The sequence below is a fragment of the Fringilla coelebs genome, assembly GCF_963513975.1.
Source record: "Fringilla coelebs genome assembly, chromosome: 12".
Classification (NCBI taxonomy): Eukaryota; Metazoa; Chordata; class Aves; order Passeriformes; family Fringillidae; genus Fringilla; species Fringilla coelebs.
The window spans coordinates 12,560,791-12,580,138 of NC_140038.1; the positions used below are offsets into that span (position 1 = coordinate 12,560,791).

General features: G+C 42.5%; 1 protein-coding gene across 2 annotated transcripts in view; it reads left to right on the forward strand.

Moving 5' to 3' along the window:
* Positions 1-19,348, forward strand: part of PDE8A (phosphodiesterase 8A) — a 136,431-nt gene that overhangs the window by 23,463 nt on the left and 93,620 nt on the right. The window contains exon 1 of one of the 2 annotated variants that reach the window (XM_084213362.1): positions 1,171-2,817. The exons of the other annotated variant lie outside the window; for it this stretch is intronic. Within the exon in view, the coding sequence (XP_084069488.1) occupies positions 2,557-2,817 (261 nt within the window). The 5' untranslated portion in view covers positions 1,171-2,556. Of the gene's footprint in view, positions 1-1,170; positions 2,818-19,348 lie in introns of those variants that run through there. 2 annotated transcript variants of the gene reach the window in all.

Sequence of the window (19,348 nt, forward strand, 5' to 3'; positions counted from 1 at the left end):
CATCACTTATCTGCATGTTTTGCTTTTAATTATCACCTGATGGCATTTGTCATGCAGTTAAGGCACTGTCAAAAGTGTGGCTGTCCTGAATGCACACAAGTGTGCTCCTGCTGAATTGGATTCTTGTGAAACACAATGATTCTGCCAGGGGACCACAAAAGTGTTCATGGCAAAAAGCAGGAGTAGTTCAGTTTCCTCACGTAACACATCATTTCCCCCTCTTCAGGTGCTGGAGATTATTGATAAAAGTCATGTCTCTGATATTTGGTTTTCACCATGTTCCTAAATCAAAAATTTGGTTGGGCCTTCCCTAAATTGCTGTTGCCTCTGAGCTAGTGAAAACAGGCAGGATCTTGGAGAAGCACCTATGTGAATCATTGAGAATAAAGGTAGCAGAAGCTATGAATGACATAGTGAAAAAAGCAAAAGGCACGTGAAGGTGCCATGGGTTGTGTGTGGTCTCTGGTAGAGTACACTGTTGTGTGTCTGTCGTTGAACCCGGGCTGCACTTGAGCTGGTACTTCTGGAACACAAATTGTCTATGGCAGTAACTTGTTTTGCTCTGGGCACGGTGTCTAAGGGGCTTTAAATACAGCATCTTCTCTCTTAAAGTACATCCAGACATCTAGCCTCCCAGCACATCTATAGGATAAGGAAGCATAGTTCCTTTCATATGATACAGAAACAGAAAAGGCTTATTTTACATACATATTCCAGGAAAAGTCTGCCTGCAGTTGATTTCCCAAGCCCCGGGGCCTGGCTCCACCCATAGCACCATCTTCCCTTTTCACAGGCTTTGCTTTCAAAAATATTTTCAAAGAAATTGGCATGGGCAGAGTGGAAAAGGAAAACGGTGGGAAGCAACAACCGAGCCCGTTGTCCAGTTTCTGAAGCAGGGCACCAGGTGTCTCACGGGGAGAGGTGTCTCCCCGAGGCGGCGTCCCGGGGCTCGGCCGAGCGCAGGGCGGTGCGGGCCGCGCTGCGGTGCGGTGCGGGCGGCGGTGCGGGGCCGCGGGCTCGGGCGGGGCCGGCGCGGCATTGGCCGCGGCCGCTGATCTGCATTGACGCCAGCGCGGGCCGGAGGTCAGCGCCGCCGGGCGCTGCATTGGCTCGGCCGGGAGCCGGGCCGGGAGCCGGGGCGGCGCGGGGGGAGCGGCGGGCGGGGCGGGCGGGCGGGGCGGCGGAGGGGCCGCGGCCGCCGCTGAGGAACATCAATAATAACAAGGTGAGCGCGGCGTGAGGGACGGCGGCTGCGGGGAGCCGGGCATTTCCCTGCTGAGGGATGCAGACACCACGGCCCCGGGAACCAGAGCTCTCGCCGCTGCAGCCCTTGCCGCCGGGATGGGACGCTAGGATCGTTCTTCTTCTACTTCTCGCTCTTTTTAATTTTTCTCGCCTTTTTTTTTTTTATTTTTTAATTTTTCCCCTCTCGCCGTTTCGCATCAGTTCTCTGCCCAAAAAATCAACCGCATCATGGAGGCCCTTTGATGCGTCCGCCCGCCGCGCCGGCTGCCCCCGCGGTTGAGGGAAGCCCTCCGGGCCGTGCCCGATCCCCCGAGGGGGCTCCCCGCGGCCCGGCCCGCCCCTGCCCCGCGGCGCTGAGCCGGGATGCCGCTGCGGCGGCCGGAGAGCCCCTCTGCCGCCTGACGGGGGGCTCTTCCTTCCTTCCGACGACGGGAACCTGAATGTCACCCCCGCCGCGGCCGCCCGCCCGCCCGCGACCGAGGCGGTGCGGGACGTGCCCAGCGCGGCGTGAGGAGCGCAGCCGGCTCCCCGGGGCGGCCGGGCGGCTTTCGCTCTTCGCTGGGATTTTTTAATAAATCGTTGATTTTTTTTTTTTTTTTTGGCCCCAAAGCACACCCCAAAGCGCACCCCCGGCACAGCGCAGCGCCGAGCGGGACCGCGAGGGGTGAGCGCGGCTCGGCGGGAGCGCGGACGCGGAGGTGGGGAGCGGCCCCCGGCCCGGTCCCGGGTTAATCGGTAACGCGGAGCGAGCCCGGGTGGAAAATGCGCCGTGCTCCGGGCTCAGGGGAGGAGATGGTGCCGTGCCCCCGGCCGCTCTGAGCGCCGAGCCGACGCCGAGGTGTGTGTGGTTTGGGGCTTGGGGTTTTTTTGTTATTTTTGCCTCTTTTTTTGTTGTTTTTGCCTTTTTTTCCTCTTTTTTTTTTCTGCTTTTACAAGAAGGAAAGAAAACGTTACCAAGATTCTCAGATGGCTTAGACAAATTAATAATAATCCGTGAAAATACGAAGTCGACCGGTTCTTGATTTCCCCCTTCCCTCCCCTCCAGCTCCCCAGCCCACTGCTGAGATTGAGCTAAAAGGACCTGTTTCCTGGAGGACGAGGAGAACAGACACGTTTCTGGTGGTGTAGAAGGGACCGATGGCAATGCTTCAGAGTGTAGCGGAGACGCAGGAGAGAGATTCAACTTGTTAACAAAAAAAAAATTAAGCAGGGGGAAAATATCAACGGGAAGGAAAGATATATATACATATATATATATATATACACGTATATATATACAATTTAGAAGTATTCCCCAGGTGGCCACAAAGCATGGGCTGTGTTCCAAGCACCAACCTCTCTGACAGCAGAGTGATCTGTCACAGTAGCAATGAGTCTGAGGAGTACAATTTCCCTCACCAGACCAACACAACCATGTCTCAACAGCAGCAAGGCAACCCCGTCCCAGGATTATTCATTAAATGCTACAACACATCCACTTATGAGGCGAGGACTAATTCCTCTAAGAAAGACAAGAGGGAGAACAGCCAGAGCATGGAGGCAGAGGCCCAGACCGGCAGATCCAATGTTAAGGTAAAAAGGGTGCTAAACACGAGCACTGTTTCTCTCAGAACAGGAGCTGGCTGTAGCGGTTCAGCCCAGGGACCCTCCCGGCCGTCGTGCGGGAGCTTTTCCTGGCTTGGGCTTTACTTTCGTTTATAAACGAATCAGTGTCTTGGCGACTTTGTAGAGGTACCCGAGCCTCTTTCTTCACTCCACAGAATGAGTTTTGCTCATTCTGGGAAGGAGAGCGGTGTTACTTGTCCCGAAGGATGGCTGGAGCGGGTCCGCCGGAGCGCGGGGGTCGCTGCGGGCGCGGTGGGGCCGCGCCGGGCGGGGGATGCGCGGAGCCCCGCGGTGGGGCCGGGCCGTCCCGCCTGGCTGGCCGTGCTCGTCCCCTTTGGAAGCGGGGGCAGATCGCGGTTCTGCGAGCTGGGCTGATCGCTTTACATACCTCTTCCATTTGGAAAGTTGAAGGGAGAGCGGCAGCGTGTTTTGCCCTGGGTACTGATTTACATTAACAACTTGTTGACCTTGTCTGTTGCTGCAAATAGGGAATTTGTTTTGCGGGTTTTTTTCCTGTGTGTTTGTGTCCATACTTTTGAGTAGAGGTACGACACAAAACTGTTTGGAGTTGACAGACACACGCTGAAAAAAATCGTGATTTGTGATTATTTTCTTGGAAGTTTGACAGTTAGTGGTTTGGAGTGCTTGTTTGTCTGTTTGCTTTTTATCTGTTTATTTATGAGTTGTACTTTGGCTCCTAATGTTATAGATTTGGATTTTATCTTTTTTTTTTTTTTTTTTTTTTTTTTGGAAACTATTTTTTATTTTGTAAAAATGAGTAGTTGCAAATGTAAGAAAAATCACATTGTAGCAGCCCTGAGGATATTATATAACATGGCTGTTCTGTTCTGGTTGCTGCGATAAGAACTGAGATCCACATGCTGTAAATATAAGATACAGGCCTTGAGATGCAAGTGAGATCTAGCTGAATGTCAAGTGTTTTGCAGACTAACAGAAAATCTAATGATTTGTTGTTTACTTAGGGTTTTTACTTGCTTACCAAGACAACTTCTGGAGTATTGACCTGGAATAATTTACTTCAGTTATGTGGGTGATTTTCTTTGATTGTTTTCCTTCAGATTTGGTAATCTTTGGTCATAGTTTAAAAAAAGTCTTGAAAATTAGCAGACACTTTGAGAGTGGTGAGGAATTAACAGTACTTAACTGAGAACACGAAGCTGAATGGTGGTGTACTAAACTAAATTTCTGTGTTAACAGCACTGCACAGGAAATGAACTTTACGGCCCTGTTCACACGCGATAGATGAGCTCACGGGTGTTTAACACAGCAGACACACTGAGCAAGCTTAAGCTGTCATCTAAATCCTGACAATTGTTTTGCTAGCTGAATTTGTAATATGAATGTTACAAAACCTGAATCACAAGTGGTCTTTTAAAACTTTTGTTCTGTGAATTTGTCCTGTGTGATGGTTTAAGGGGAAAAAAATCCCTCAAACCTGTTTCCAGAAGTACGTGTGGGAAGCAGTCTTAATTTTTGTTAAATTTTGTTGTTCACCTTCACGAACTTTGTGCAAATTCTTGTTACTGGGTTTGGGTAATTCAGCCAGACACCATAGGTTGCTGTTGGTTTGTATGCATGCTGTCATCTCGTTGACAGTCACTCAGATTTTTATCACTCAGTCACATTTTCTGCCCCTGTCATCACTCTTCAGCACAGTTCTATTAAAGATGGGTTCTGAGAAATGAAAATGGAGCTCTGTTTGTGATCAGTTGAATACAAAATCTGTTGGACACATCACATCTCCATTATTTTCATGTGCAAAATCCTGTAATGATCTTTAGAGCTGTCAGGCAGCGTGGTATTTCTTTCTCTGCATTTGTCATTAGCTTGTGTAGTACGACCAGATTTGCAGTGCTACATAACTGTGCTGTCTCAGAGATTGTGCTGGAGTGAGGGATCACTGCAGAGCAGTTCTCACAGTCCAGTGAAGTTTGGAAAGAAAGAAAGAGTGAGAAAATTGAAAAAAATGTGCAGGAGCTTGAAATTCCTCAAGGCAAAAGGAGCATTGGGCAGGATGTTGTGCTGCTTTGTAATTAAAGGATTTTTGATTAGAGGAAGAACTGTAAGAGTTAGGGTGCTACTAAGAACCATTGCTGTTTCTTGGAGTGTATAGTACACTCTTTATGGCCCTGGGGATTCCTTCAGCCAAACACGAAATGCTACAAACCTGGTGTGCTTTGGGCGCTGGTGGTGTCACCCAGAATTTGTGTGAATCACCAGAAATCTGCCTGAATGACTTTTTCACTGGGTTTCAGGGTGTTTTAAGTTGTTAATATTCTCAAATTAAAGCCAACAGAATGCTGTGTTAGAGCTATAAACAAAACTTGGCCTGTGTGTAAATTTCATGTTTACACTTTAGCTGGCATTACTGTTAAGTTCATTAAAACATGTATAGTTTTAATAGTGCAATAATATTTACTATTCATATTACTAATGCTGAATCAGTTTGCTGGCTATAGTGCACATTTTTCAAGTCAGTAAATGTAACAAAAAGAAAAAAAAGTTCCATGTTATTGTAAAATGGCATTATATCTCTTGCTAACTAGCCCCTAACTTGCTCTGGTTTTGTGTTCGTGTCTTGTTATATCTTTCTCCTGGCCAAATAGCAGAAGGTCATTTTCTAGATGGGTGGTGTGAGCACACTGTATTTTGTGATTTGCATCAATTTATAAACTGTAGCTAAAAAAACTGACGTGTTCTTTTCTAGTATGGGGAACCCTAAATTATTCCACCCAGATTTGCAGAATAATCCTGAAAGTGATTGTGTGCAGAGGTAAATGCTGTAATACCTATTTCTGTTGTGTATGAATATGGTGACAGTATGTGAGAAATGGAAGACCTCTTTTAGGTCATGGCACTGTATCTCCCTCCTTAATTAGTATTTTCATATGTTGCTTTTATTTGACAATTATGAGCATCTTGGATTAAGTGCCATATTTAAACAGTGAACCAGCCATGGAAACTCTTCCCTTAATTTTCAATGTATTGCCTCTGCAGATTAAACCCTGTACTAGTGAAAGATGAGCAGGACTTGGATGCAAGGACTGGGGTTTGATTATCCAGTGCTACATAAAGAATGTCAAATTACACTTAACCAGTACTGTTACAAAGAGGAGTTTCCCTGATTTTTGTTTTAACTCTAAAAATCTCAAGGAAGTGGACTCAAAATTGAGACAGTCTGTCATTTTTCATATATATCAGGTATGATTTTCAGATATTTTTGTAGTTGAATTTGTGATAAAGGTACTTGGATTCACAGAAACCTGCTTAAACACTGTTAGAATAATAACTGTTTAATCCATAACATAAGGACTTCTTGGGTGTTTATTTAGAATTGGCTTGGATATTCATAATCATATGCTATCCCAACATCCTGTGTGTGTGTGGCTCTTCTCCAACGCATTAATATACACTGTAGCACCTTGATTTTGCTCTGTCATTCTTTTACGTATGTAAGATTTCCTTCCTCTTTCCTTGAGGAACTCTCCCTGTTGGTACATTGAATAGAGAAATATGTGCATTTGGGTGCAAGGGGATCAGAGAGTTAATCCACACTTCATTTGTTTGAAATTAAAATTACTCCCAAGTCAGAAGGACTGAATGTGAAATAGTCTTTTGATTTATCAGCTGATGTGGGGCAGCCAGTTTAAATCCATGCCCCTACAGCCAGTAAGTTTTCTGCATTCAAACCGTGAAATTGCCTGTGAATTTTGCAGTCACTGCAAACCCATGTTGCATAATTCTGCATAGGCTGTATGCTGTATGGCACCTGCAGTGCTGAAGTGGATCTCATTTCAGCAGTTAACAGCACATTATTTAGTCCATTAAGCTGTCTGCTCTTTTCCTCCCTGTCTGGTAGTTCCTTTCCCTCGGAACACACGAGCACTCCCTCCCTTTGATACTCCCACGCTTTCTGTCCATGCTTCCACTGAGGCCGTCCACCCTCTCCTGAATCCTCCCTGTTCCCACTGAAACCGTCCTCAATCATTTCCCCGACAAACTTCCCATCCCCATTTCCCTCCCACTTCCACTGACGTCAGCTCTCCTGTGCAGAGATCCTTGCTTGCACTGAGAGGATCCTTCCCACGCTGACATCCGTGAACTTCTCTCAGTCTTTAGGGCTCCAGACTTTCAGACTGATACTTTTAATGCTGCTGTTGTAAGGCATGAACCCTTTCTCCAGGGGATGGGAGTCTCATTTTTAAATTGTGTGAAGTGGTGTAGTAACATGTGAACTGGGCTCATATTTCGGTCTAATTTTTATCTTTTTAAGTTTCCTGTTGTTTGTTATGTAAATTGGAAAAAACCCAAACTGTAAATCACTCACAGTGTATAGATGGCCACACTACAAAGGCAGCATAAGCTGTGGTTTTAATTTTCAAAGCATTATTATTGGTACCTCTTCTTGTCATGCAAACCAACTCTTGCAAAATGTGTCACTGCATCTGAGGGCGATTCTTTGTGTGCCTGAGATGAGCAAGGTTAGACCCTGAATTTTTGGAGTATTTTCTGTTGGTAAAAACTTCGCTGAAACTCAGCTGAAAATTCCTGTGCCTTTTCTGTTGTTCTTCAATGCTGCTGTCTGAGTTTGCTCTGTGTCTTTTCCCTGGCCATTTTATGTAGTTAAGTACTAAGCTCTTCCTTTTCTGCCTCCTGAATCTGTTGATGGGGGAGGTATTAATCCAAGCCTTTATTTCTGCAGTTCTGTTTTTTTTTCTTACTGTGTTGTACCTTTTGTATTCTTAATTGTGTGGCTCAGATTGAAGTGTAAGTACATTTACAGTGAGAAATTTCCTACTTGTGGAGTGTACTTATAAGCCAGGCAGAATAACAGGAGGTGATGTATTAATGAGTTTTTACCATTCCCAATATTGCACATGGTGTGAAATTCCAATGCAAGTTAACAGCTTTGCCTTGCTATTTAAGATACCAGCAATTCAGATTTTACATCCCAAATGCCAAGTTTAAGTATAAGTTAAAGGTACAAACTGGTTACACCCACTTGCAAATACTTCTCACATAATGAATTGTAGATTAGAGGACGCTTACAATCTATGTGACAATGAAGAATGTCTTATTAAGAAAGTTGTTCATGGTTCATTTGAATAAGAAAAAATACTGTTTGGAAACTGTTTTGCTTTCTGTTTTGCATGCTTTAATATTTGTTCCTCATGTTCAAGTAAATGTCCATGTCAAGAAAGGGAGAGGTATTTGAGTGAGAATTATTTTTAACATCTATTGAAATTGTTATATCCAGCAGTCGCCACTACCAACAGTGATAAATAGCTGTTTTGTTTTAGTATTATATGAACATTTGTTCACCTCTCTTGGCTGTCACATTGAAAAAGGACTCCAGAATTGGCTTACTTAAGCAATAGTAACGGCACACTGAAAATATTCCACTTTTTGAGCAGTTGGAATCTCAACTGACTGTCAAATGAGTCCTCAAAAAGAAGTAAGTATTTTGAGATATGGACAGCTAAAGCTTTTATAGCTCTCAGCAAAAAAGTGAAAGAAGCTTAAAGCAAATATGATAATGAGCAGAGTGGCCTCAAGGTGAAATAGTTTCAATATAAGATTTACCTTGTCATTTTATAAGGGGGCCACAGAAGCACCTGCACATGCAGAAGAACAATTTAGCATTGTGTTCTGTTTAGGTGGTGTATATGGATATAATATGCCCACACTGTAATTTGCTTTACCAGCCATGGATGGAATTAAAACATTGTTAGCAATGTCCCAAGCTCAGTTTTCCCTGTGAATTTCAGTGTTTTTATATATAAGACCCATTCATCCAGTGGAGGTTCAGTAGGAACTGGCTTGGTCCTGTGGCATTCTACACATTGCTATCTGCTCTTTGGGTAAAATAATTAGGTACCATCACTTAACTGTAATTTAAATTGGCACAGGATGACAAGATACAAATTGAATAGCTTTAATGTGCATGACATACTAAATAGTTTATTGCCCAGAGTCAGATTTTTAAGTTTCAAAGGCACCGAGGAAGTGATGTTTAAGTCCTCTGCTCTGCAAAAAGATTTCGGCGTTCAGCCCCTTCCAGGTTCTTTCTTGATACCCCCTTTAGGGCCAAAATGTAATAAATGATGGTGTTACACTTGCTGTGAAGTTAAATAGCAGAGTCTCCAATTTGTGCATTCTTCCAGACCGTTCTCTTTTGCTATGGGTTGTGCTGTTGGCCTCTCATCAAACTCCCAGGCCCTTTTCTTCTGTTTCTTGTAAAATCTGTAACTCTGTCACTCTACATCAAGTAAAAGGCTTAGCATTGTGCAAGCCAGCTCCCACATGTATGGCTTTGTTCCAGGAGAAAGGAAGAGAGCTGGAACCTGCTTTTTGACATGGAAATGTGTTGACATAAATTAGGTTATATCTGTTTTGAATGTGGTAGACAAGATAATTTGAGATGGGCTTTGATAGTGTTTTCAATGTTCAAAGGTAGTTTGCAGATAGACGTAGAGAGTTAATGTCCTTGCATAGCAGAAGAGCTTGGAATGAAAAAAAGGAATATTCAAGATTTAAAAGCAGTTTTGGGAATAAAATGTTGCTCGTGGAAAAGACTGATTCCAGCATGAGAATAAGGATTCCCACCATCAAATAAGGATTCCCACCCTTGGTTGGAGTGGCAGTAAATGTGGCTTTTGGTTCTGCCACTTTATTACCTGATAGACAGTTTTTGAGCGTTAGATTCTGAGAAATTGGGATAACGTATTTTTGTTGGTATAAGAAAATCTCTTCGTTAGCCAGATGGGTCTTTCACTTCTGAGTGAACTAAACTAATACTATTTCAAGGATTTTTAAAAATCAGGACATATATTAGTCTGTTTGTTAAATAATATTTTAACATATTTAAGGCCTGTCTGTTTCTTTGTTGGAAAGGAGAACTCAGTTTTGGTTTTTTTTTTTTTTTGCAAAAGCAGAATGATTTTGCATGTTAATTTGAAAATTGCATAGGAAACCAAACATTTTATGTACCTTTTTCAATGAAGATGTATTTTTCTTTGTAAATCAAACATTTTATAAAGTAGCATGAATAGATTATGGGTCTTGTTACAGTGAAAATGGTGACATTGAAATCTTTTCATTGTGTTTTAGACTTCCCAGTTTCCTAAGTAAATCCATGCAAAGAAAACACAGAATCACTGGACAAATATGAAAGAATGGCATCCTCTGCTTCCCATTGTTTTCATTTTGAGTTAGCAGTGACCTTTAGCTCCCTGCTGGGATGTGGTGGAAACTTTACGAGGCCCCGTCTTATTTGCCACTAAAAGACAACTTATTTCTAAATTACACATTTACTATCCTCTTCTGCCTTTGAGTCTAAAGTTATGTTATCTCTAAGAAAATTTAAGCAGAAAAACCACCTCAATAAGTGACTGGCAAAGTAAACCCTTGTTATAAGAATTTTGTTTGGACAAAACCTAAGCTAATTTGTTAATTCAAGCACAGCAAAATGATCTGCATTGAAGGCAATCTTCCTGTATTTAGGAGTAGCTCCACTTCTGCATCATCAGAAAGATGTTCCTCATTCCCACTGAGTTATCAGGGTTGTGGCTCTTCTGACACTGAGGTGTAGAGCTCTGTTTTACAGCAGTGGTTTTAATTCCAGGTTTAAATACACAAACATATCTGTGGGATATGTAGGTAGATCAAAATCAATGTTGAGCTGAGGTGATTAATTTGCAGATGTGTGTTGTGATTAATTTGCAGATGTGTGTTCTTTTTGGACTACTGTCTGCTTTTCCTTCCAATTTTTAAGGTGGTGGGTTTTTTTGTTGTTGTTGTTGTTGGTTTTGTGGTGGTTTTTTTTGGTTTTTTTTTTTTCTTTTTTTTTTTCCCTTCCTTCATAACTTTTCATAAGTTTGGTGAGAAATTCCACAAATGGTTGAGGACAGCCACACCTATTACTCTGGTAACTTGAAGCAGGAGTGATTTGTTCTGCACACAGTTTAACTGCCTGGTAAAAACTGCGCTTTTCCATGAGCTTTAACTCAAAGATAAATATTTCAGCACAGGATGAGTATCAGAGTGTAGGTCCATAAATACTGGAATCCAGAGCTTGTACTGAAGTGTGGATGGCACTGGGATTGCTTGCAAGATATCTGCTTTTTATTTTTCAAACCAAAGAAAAGTATTATTTTCCAAATACCAAAGAGATTTATTAGTGGGCCAAATTGTTACTAAAATGACACTCCTTCAACCCTGTTAAGCTCTTTGAGGGTGATGACTCATGAAGTTAAAACCTTAAATTTCTAAGCATTCAGAAGGAGTGTTTCCCTGCGTATTTGTACCTGTGTTGTTCTCCCCTACACCCAAGGATCATTCTGTCAGCAGGGATGCAGCAGGAGCCAGGCTTGCCCTGGGGAGTGTGTCCTGCCTGGCCAGCTTGCTGTCTCTTTCCACTTGGATGCCTGATGGGAATTCTGTGTCCTGCAGGATCAGGGCCACCATGTACCCAGAGCACAAGGGCTGCTCTCAGACCAAGCTGTGTCCACGTGTGCAGGGCTTTGTCTCCAGCCCTCAGCAGAGTGTGCTTTGGAGAAAGATGCAAGGGATCTATTTAAAGGTACAAAACTGAGAAGAGTTCTTCATGTTCCTCTTCTGGTTTTGATCTGAACATACTGATTTACTTTTCATTTTTTGCCATTTTGGCGGGTAATACGATACCAATATTTTAGTTTTATGTCCCTAAAACTTGGTTGATGAGTGCAATGAAAAATTATACTCTTGAGTGGAATTTGTGAATGGAGAATTAATTTCCAAACCAGTGTTAGCACATACTTATCACTGCAGCACCACCAGTTTGAATGGTTGATATATTTGTTTCTGCAGACACTGTTACAGGGGCCACGAACAAACAATGAAAGAGTTTAGAAGAAAGCAGGGGACATGAATTGAAACTAAATATGGGTTTGCATTCTGAAGAGGACTTCACGACCAGGGGAGCTAGGTTTTTCTCCATGCATAGGTCAGTGTGTCCTCCAGATAAAAAACCTGAGGGTAAAATTGATATTCTAGAGGAATTAAACATTTCAAAGCCAGGCAGAGGGGGTTTTGCAAACCCAAACAGGTTTTCATTAAAAGGAAGAATAAGTCCTGTGACCTCAGACACTGCTTCATCCTTCCATTGATGCTGCTGGAACTTTTCCTTTACTTAATACTTGGGGTTTTCTTTTTTGTCTTTGGCAGGCATGGATCTGCTTTCTGCAGGATTTCAGATGAAAGGGCTGTTCTGCTCCTACTGTCAATTGGTGATGGTATTGCATGTCCTCACTTCTGGAGGTGCTCTGCAGTGCTGTGGAGCTGAGATCTGTCAGGAGAACAGTCAGCTCAAATTCTGTGGCACTGCTGTCACTCACAGCCCCTAAGCCTCCCAGTGACATTTCTTCCCTCAGCAGATAATGTCACATTGTGCCTCTTCCAAAGTAGGGAATATTTTACTATGGGGCAGCTGCTTACTTTTTAGGACTTTTCTGAAAATTTTTTGCATGTTACAGCTCTTTAAAATGAATGCATTCATTTTAGCTTGTTGGGAACCAAGTTTTATCCAAAAAGCATTTGCCTTTGGCAGTGGTACCTAGTAGGAAAAAACAGATTCTTGGAGATAAGAGAGATTTAGCCTTTTATGATCCTTATTCATCCAACCTAAAACTGACTGACCTAAGGAAGTTACTCAGTGAGGAAGCTGACCCATCCCTCTCCCCCTTGGCTTTGGTGAGAAGGGCAGAGGTAGTGTCTGTCTGTCCCTGAAGGACAGGCAGTAGTAGCAGCCTGCTGGTTTGGTAGCAAATAATAAAAAAAGAAATTTTGTTGGGCATTCTGTACTTTTGGTTCTGAGAGCTAAATACTGATGTATCAGCTTATGATAGTTTTCTGAGAAACATAACTCTGCTGCCACTGTTTGTGAGTTGGATTGGTTTTTTTCCCAACACAGTTGGAAGGGTTTTATTCCTTGTTTGTTTGTATCAGTGCAGAGCCTCAGAGTTTGAGTGGGAGTGGGGCAGAGGGAGCAAGCCCTGCCAGTGGCTGGTGGGAGGTGTGGGAAGTCCAGAGGCTTCTCACATCCTCAGACTTAGCCTCTGCTCACAGTGTGACCATGGGAACATCGCCAAGCACCAAATTTTCAGAGAAGCATGACTGAAGATCACATTTTCTAAAAAGCTAAGCTCTCTCATGAATTAATTACTTACAGTGAGATTTGTAGCCGGACTGTCAAAAAAAGCAAGCTGAAATTGCAATCTCTTATTTTGCCAATTAAACTAAAAGCAACTTCTTTTTGGAGGTTACATAGCTCTGAAGTTTTCTGCTAACTTTATCTTGGCTGTTGTGATTGCTGAGAGCTCTTACAAGGCTCTCTTGTGCTCTTTGGGCAATGTAAACTCTCTCCTGCTGTGCCTGCTAAGTTTTTGGGACACTGTTCTTGGGGTAGTTTTTTGCTTTGGGGGTAACCTTGTCTGGTTGCTTTACAAAGTCTAAGACTGGTGCAGGGTCAGGGAATGGCAATCTTTTCCTCCATTTCCTCTGAGAGCCTCTGAGCTGTGCTAGGAAGTGCAGGCTGTGGGTGTTAAGAGGTAGCTGTGATTTTCACCCTTTTACTGGGTGCACAGGATTTATTGTGGGTTAGGATGCACTGAAATGATGCACTGCTCTGTCAGTCCCTCTGAAATTAAACCAAGACCAGAGGCCAGTGGAGAGAGTAAGTGGTGGGGTCCAGCACTTGCAAGGCTCAGAGCTCTCTCTGAGGTATGGTTTAGTTGCAGAAGTCACTGTTGTCTCCATAGGGATATTTACTTAGTTATGGAAAAGTGATTTGTCCTAAAAAGTTGAGAAACCTCCTAAATTCTTCCATCATCAGTTTGAAAAGGACACAGTCTTCCTCAGTCTGTTGTTTTCTCGAGTGAGGCTGTGTAGTCTCCTGCCCTTTCTCCACGGATGACCTGCACAGAAGAACTATCAACCCCCTTCAGGAAACCTGATGTTTCTGGTCAATGGTCCCTTACATTTTTTCCCCAGCTGACTGATATTCCAGCTGACTGATCAGAGAAGCACCCAGCTGCATCCACTTGTTAGGATTTGCTGTGCCAGGGCTGCTCCATTCCAGGACAAAGGTACTGAGGAAATGAGCTGGGCTCACCTGAAATCTGAGTGGTGCTTCCCTGGCTGTGGCCAATCACTTTGACTACTTTGGCATCTGGTTTCCACTTACCCCTGTAACAGTACACTCAGTAAATACTCATGTGAAATATTACCTGGGAATCTTTAAATGCTTGATTACTATTGCTTCCTGCCACTTTGTAAGAGGTACAAAGATTTGTGTCGTACCTAATTTTTTCCCCCCTCTTTTTTCCCCCTCCATTTTGCAGAGAGGGATGTGGGTGAAGGGCTTGGCATTTTTTTTCATCCTCTTTCCCAACATCAGGGTGTCCCAAGACAGCAGGTAGAATTTCTAAGAGATTCTTCTAAAGGAGGGTCCTTTAGCCCATCCTAAAATAGTTTAATTATTTTTAATGAAAACTAATAAAACAATCATGTATAGAAAAAAGCATGACAGAGGATTTCCAGGGTAAAGGGATTATGGCTTACACCATAATTATGCTTTGGCTGGGTGTTGTAAGAGGTCTTCATATCCTTAAGAGTCTGAGTTAGGTTTGGGAAACTTTGACCTCTGTACTGAGGAATGATCTGAGGCCAGCAGTAGTAATTTGTTTAAACACAGGTTCTTAAACACAGAGTAATTGATTGCTACAACTACTGCTCCTTTTGTCCTAGAACAGACATGAGCAGACTGTCCAAGGGCTATATACGTATGTGCAGGATGTTTGCCAATTAGCTTGTGGTTAATTTAAGTAGACTACAGCCCTCTGACTTGGTAAACCCTCAGCTGTGGCAGCTCAGCCACGCCACTTGTCCTCACCCCAGTGCCACTCTCAGCCTGCAGCCCATGTAAAACAGCATTGCCTTTAACCTGCAGGGTTTCTCTGCAGTGATGGGTAGCACTGTACTGCAGAGAAAAGTATTTTCAGTCATTATTATAGGAGGCCTGAACTGGTGTTAGAAGAAGCAGGAATTCAGTAATAAATCTGATCTCTTGAAACAAGAGTTGGAAGTTGTAGCTCCTGTCAGCAGGTTCACTGTATGATGTATTGTGGAGCCTTGGCTGCAAAGAAGCTGTAGCCTGCAGTTAATGAGCTGTTCAAAGTAGCTGTGAAATTGTCAGCTTAATTAAGCCAAGTTTAGTTACCAGTCTTCTTTCAAAGATTTTGTGTGAAGAAGCAGGCTCTGGAGCTGCCCAGCTATGCGCTGTAGGAAAGCGCTGTGCGCTTTTCTGAACTGAGAAATTAAGAGCTCTTGTGGTGAGAGAGAGCTGCTATTTTGCAAAGTGTTTAAAGAGAGCCCCTGGCTGTCCCAGCATGTTGGGGAGCTTCACAATGATTTCCCTTTTTAGATTGGTAAAAAGCATAAGCACTCTAAAGCAGTCAGGGGATTGCACACCCGCTCACACTTGCTCACACACACTCTTGCACACTCTTGCACACTCCTGCAGACTTCTTCTGCCCCTGACCTTGAGAGGACCCATCAGATGTTACAGAAACAAGTGTTCAGGGCCTTAGCTGCTGAGGCATCTCCTCTCGCCTCAGGTGTCAGTTATTGCAGTGGTCTGTTCTTCAGGAGATTTCTTACTGACAGAAGAAAGGTAAAGTCCTCTTCTAATTACACTGATACTGATACTGCTGTGCTTGTTGCAGCATTGTTTGTGGCATTTGAGAGTAAAAATACAATGGTACAGCTTTTTCACAACAGAAAGCTTTTCTGTAGTTCTTGACATGTGGAACTATACTTAGGACACGTTTAGGTGAAGTCTTAATACAGTCAAGGACAGGACTGTATGAGGAATGTTACCTAGATTAGAAATATCAGTGAGGGATTTGGGTTTTAATTATACTTTATTTCGGAAAAGATCTCTGCTATGCATACAATGATAGTGGATAGAGGGGAGCTTGCTTTTGTTAGAATAGCTTGTTTCAGCTGAGGGGCTGGTATAAAGTATACCAGCAAAACCAGTTCTGCTAATGTTAGCTCCATGTGTAAAAAGAACGTTTCCCAGGACATTTGTGTTCTTCCTGTGCCAGGAATTTAGGACTGTGCAAGTGAAATGGAAGTGAAGTGAGCACATGGAGCCTTTTGCTCCTTGTTGAGCCTTTGGACTGTAATAGTTTCTGGCAGCTGATGCCTTTGGGCCACTTGCCTGCTTTTATGAGGCCTTTAGAGCCAGCACTGCTAGCACTGAGAGCTCCAAGGAACTCTGCAAGACTCTGAATGCTGCCACCACCACACTGATGCTTTTTTGGAATTTTACCTCTTTTGGACAGACAGATTTAACAGGAAGTAGTTTGGCTGAGGTGTGAAATCACGATGCGAATATTTGCAAACCTTTGGGAAGTAAAGGTAATTTTTGTCAGCAAGACTTTGTAGGCTTGTCTAGGCAGTAGAACAAACAGAGGAGGGAACAGTCCTTGAATTAGGACAAATAAATGATTGTTAATGGCCTTTGTCCTCTGTTGCTGTTTGTTTGCCTTTTGCTATAGGACACTGGTCTTCAGAGCAGGCTGTAAGTGGCTCTGCATTCTGTGACTTCAGGTTTTTAGAGAAAAGCTGAAGTATCAGTTAATTAATTGCATTGCTTAGAACCAACTTAATGTTAATAATTATCTCATTAAACCATTCCAGATTTATGTTTGAGTATGGGGCAAGTATGTTTAATAATCCATACAGTAAGTATGGAAGAGACTGAATTATCAGGTGTGATTTGGTGACAATTTGATTGTAGTGCCAAATGGTGGCAATTTGGGACAGAAATGTTGTCACCCCACAACGGCTTCTGTGCCAACCCCCCCATTTTACTGCCTGTTTCTGCTTCACCTTCTGGCATTGTCATCCATAGTGGTTGGTAGTTTTTCTTTAACTTGCTCAGTCACACATGGCAGAAGTTTTTTCCTCCAGCCCCTTTTCTTCTTTTTGCCAGTGTGTTCCACCTTCAGCTGCCATTTTCATGTTTCCAATACTCATAAATGCCAATATTTATAATTTTGGGGGGTTACAAACAGTGTGTGTCTTCTCATTGACAAAACTGATACCAACTCCTCTGAAGCCTTTTTTTCATGAACTACTTTTGCAGGTGAAGGTCTTTGAGGAAGGTCCAGCTTCTTCCCACCCTCTGGCATAGGACACTATCCTGGAAATGGCAGAATCCTGCTTACAAAGAGGCATAGCTAGTAAACAGATGTCTCCCTGAAAATCTTTACTTAGTACACACAGTGTACTCTTAATCATTTGCAGCAAGGTCAATAGCCCTTAAAGGGCCATTATTATAAATCAATCTGATACTGGAGGAGTATTTTCATAGATGTATACACAAACACAAATAAACAAGCCAGTACCTTTTTTTTCTCTAACTTCAGCTAAAATGCAGTAAACTTCCTTCTAATCTAATGTACCAGAAAAATGATTTTTTTCATCTTTCATAAAGCTTTCAAAACTGCAGTGCTGTTCAGTGCTTAAAATGTTTTCTGTACTGACATTTTAAATTGTAGGTGTGTTCTTGTGTTGCTTAACAGAAAGAAGTAATATTGTGGGGAAATATAATTTTGTTTTTCATAGCACAAAACATAAATAATCAGTTGATGGGTAAATTGCTTGATTGTAGATTATGGACATGAATTTTAGTTGTTCAACTATGAATAGAAACTGTCATAAATGACACTAATGATGGGCTCCTAATCTTATATGATTCAGCTGGTGCTGACACAATTTAATAATAAAAATTAGACATTTTTCATCCATTTTTGTAACCATGTCAGTTCAGATACTTCCTGTGTAAAGGGAATATCTACACAAATACTTGTGATCAAACTGAACTTTGATCTGAAATGGAAATTGATTTTTCTCCTTACAATTTTACAATGTCTTCCCAAAGTATTGAAGCTCAAGCTGGTTTTGTGACAGCTTTTTTTTCTGACAAGGACTGAGAGAAATAAATTGTTACTTTTCCTCCAGATACTCCAATAACTGCCATAATTCCCATTTTCTTCATGGGGTCGTGTTCCCTGTGTCTCTAATGTAAATAACAGTTCTTTTATATGTTTAATATCAGTTCTTTCTTGCACTTGCAGAGTTGGTGACCTTTACTGAAAAGTGGCCCACAAGTGCTATTTTGCTTATGGAGCTTCACCCCAGAGCTCCCTCCTCTGATCTGGGGGTGCAGAGTGGTCCTCTGTGTTTGCTTTTGGGTCGTGTGAATAGGCTGAGAGACCTGACTCTCACAAACCTAAACTCTAATTACTGTGTCTGTTTTATTTTTTGCTCTTTAAATTTTCTTTGCCTTTTTTATAGCATCCTTCCAAAACGTGTCACCCTCTCTAAATGTTAGGCTGTTAAATTTTTGAAGCTCATGACAATGTTGTTCCACAGATCATGCATTTGCATTTTCAGGGTAAACACCCTCCAACCAGAAACTAAGCAAGCTCAGTCTTTTGTGGTCCACCCTGTCCTCATATGCCCTGGGATCAGGAGTCCCTTGCCTGTTTTTATGTCCCTCACTCGATGCTGTTTCACACTTGGGAGTTACATCTTTGGGTCAGCTCTTCCTTGCTGTTTGGAAATACCTCTCTCTTTAGAGACAGCAGTTGCTTGATCTAACTGCTCTTACTCAGTAGTCCTAAAAATCTGCTGTTTGACTAGCTTCTTTCTAAATTTTACAATCCTTCCCCAGAGAAGGTTAGCATGATAGAATTAGAAATTACCCCAAAGAAACTTAGCAGCAAGCAGCAAATGTAGCCCAGATGAACAAAGAGAGCTGTCAGGGAAAGGCCTTCAGTATTTCCAGCCATTGCTTTAAACCCAGCAGATTCCTCTTTGAAAAATCCTTGAGACTGGCCAGACTGTGCCTTGGCAAAGACTTTTGGGACCTAGAATGATATTTTACCTAATGACTCGTGGGTCTCCTCACTCAGGCAGGGAGATAAAGGATGATAAGATGGTGAAATAGAAAAATGTTAACTTGGAATGATGTATAATGGTCAGTCAAGGCTGTAGTGTAGCTTGTCTGCTTTGTGGCAGATAAGCAACTGTGGTGCAAGGACTACACATGGTTTTTAGATTAAAAATTCTTATTTAGCTATTTAGCTTTGTCTAAATTATAGGAACTTTTTTTTTTTGACTTGAGTTATGGTTATTTATTTTTCTGTAGGTTTTTTTTTTCTGGATACAAATAATACCAAATCTTGCTGAAGCAATGTGCTATTCAACAGCTTGATCAATGTGATATTTGGGGAAAAAAAATCTAAAAATTTCTCAGTCCAATAGTTTGAGCATTTCAGATGCCATTGCTGGTGTTCAGGAATGACTGGCTGTGCTTGGAATGACTGGCAGTGAATTAAGCTCAGTTGGGAAACTTCTGTTCCAA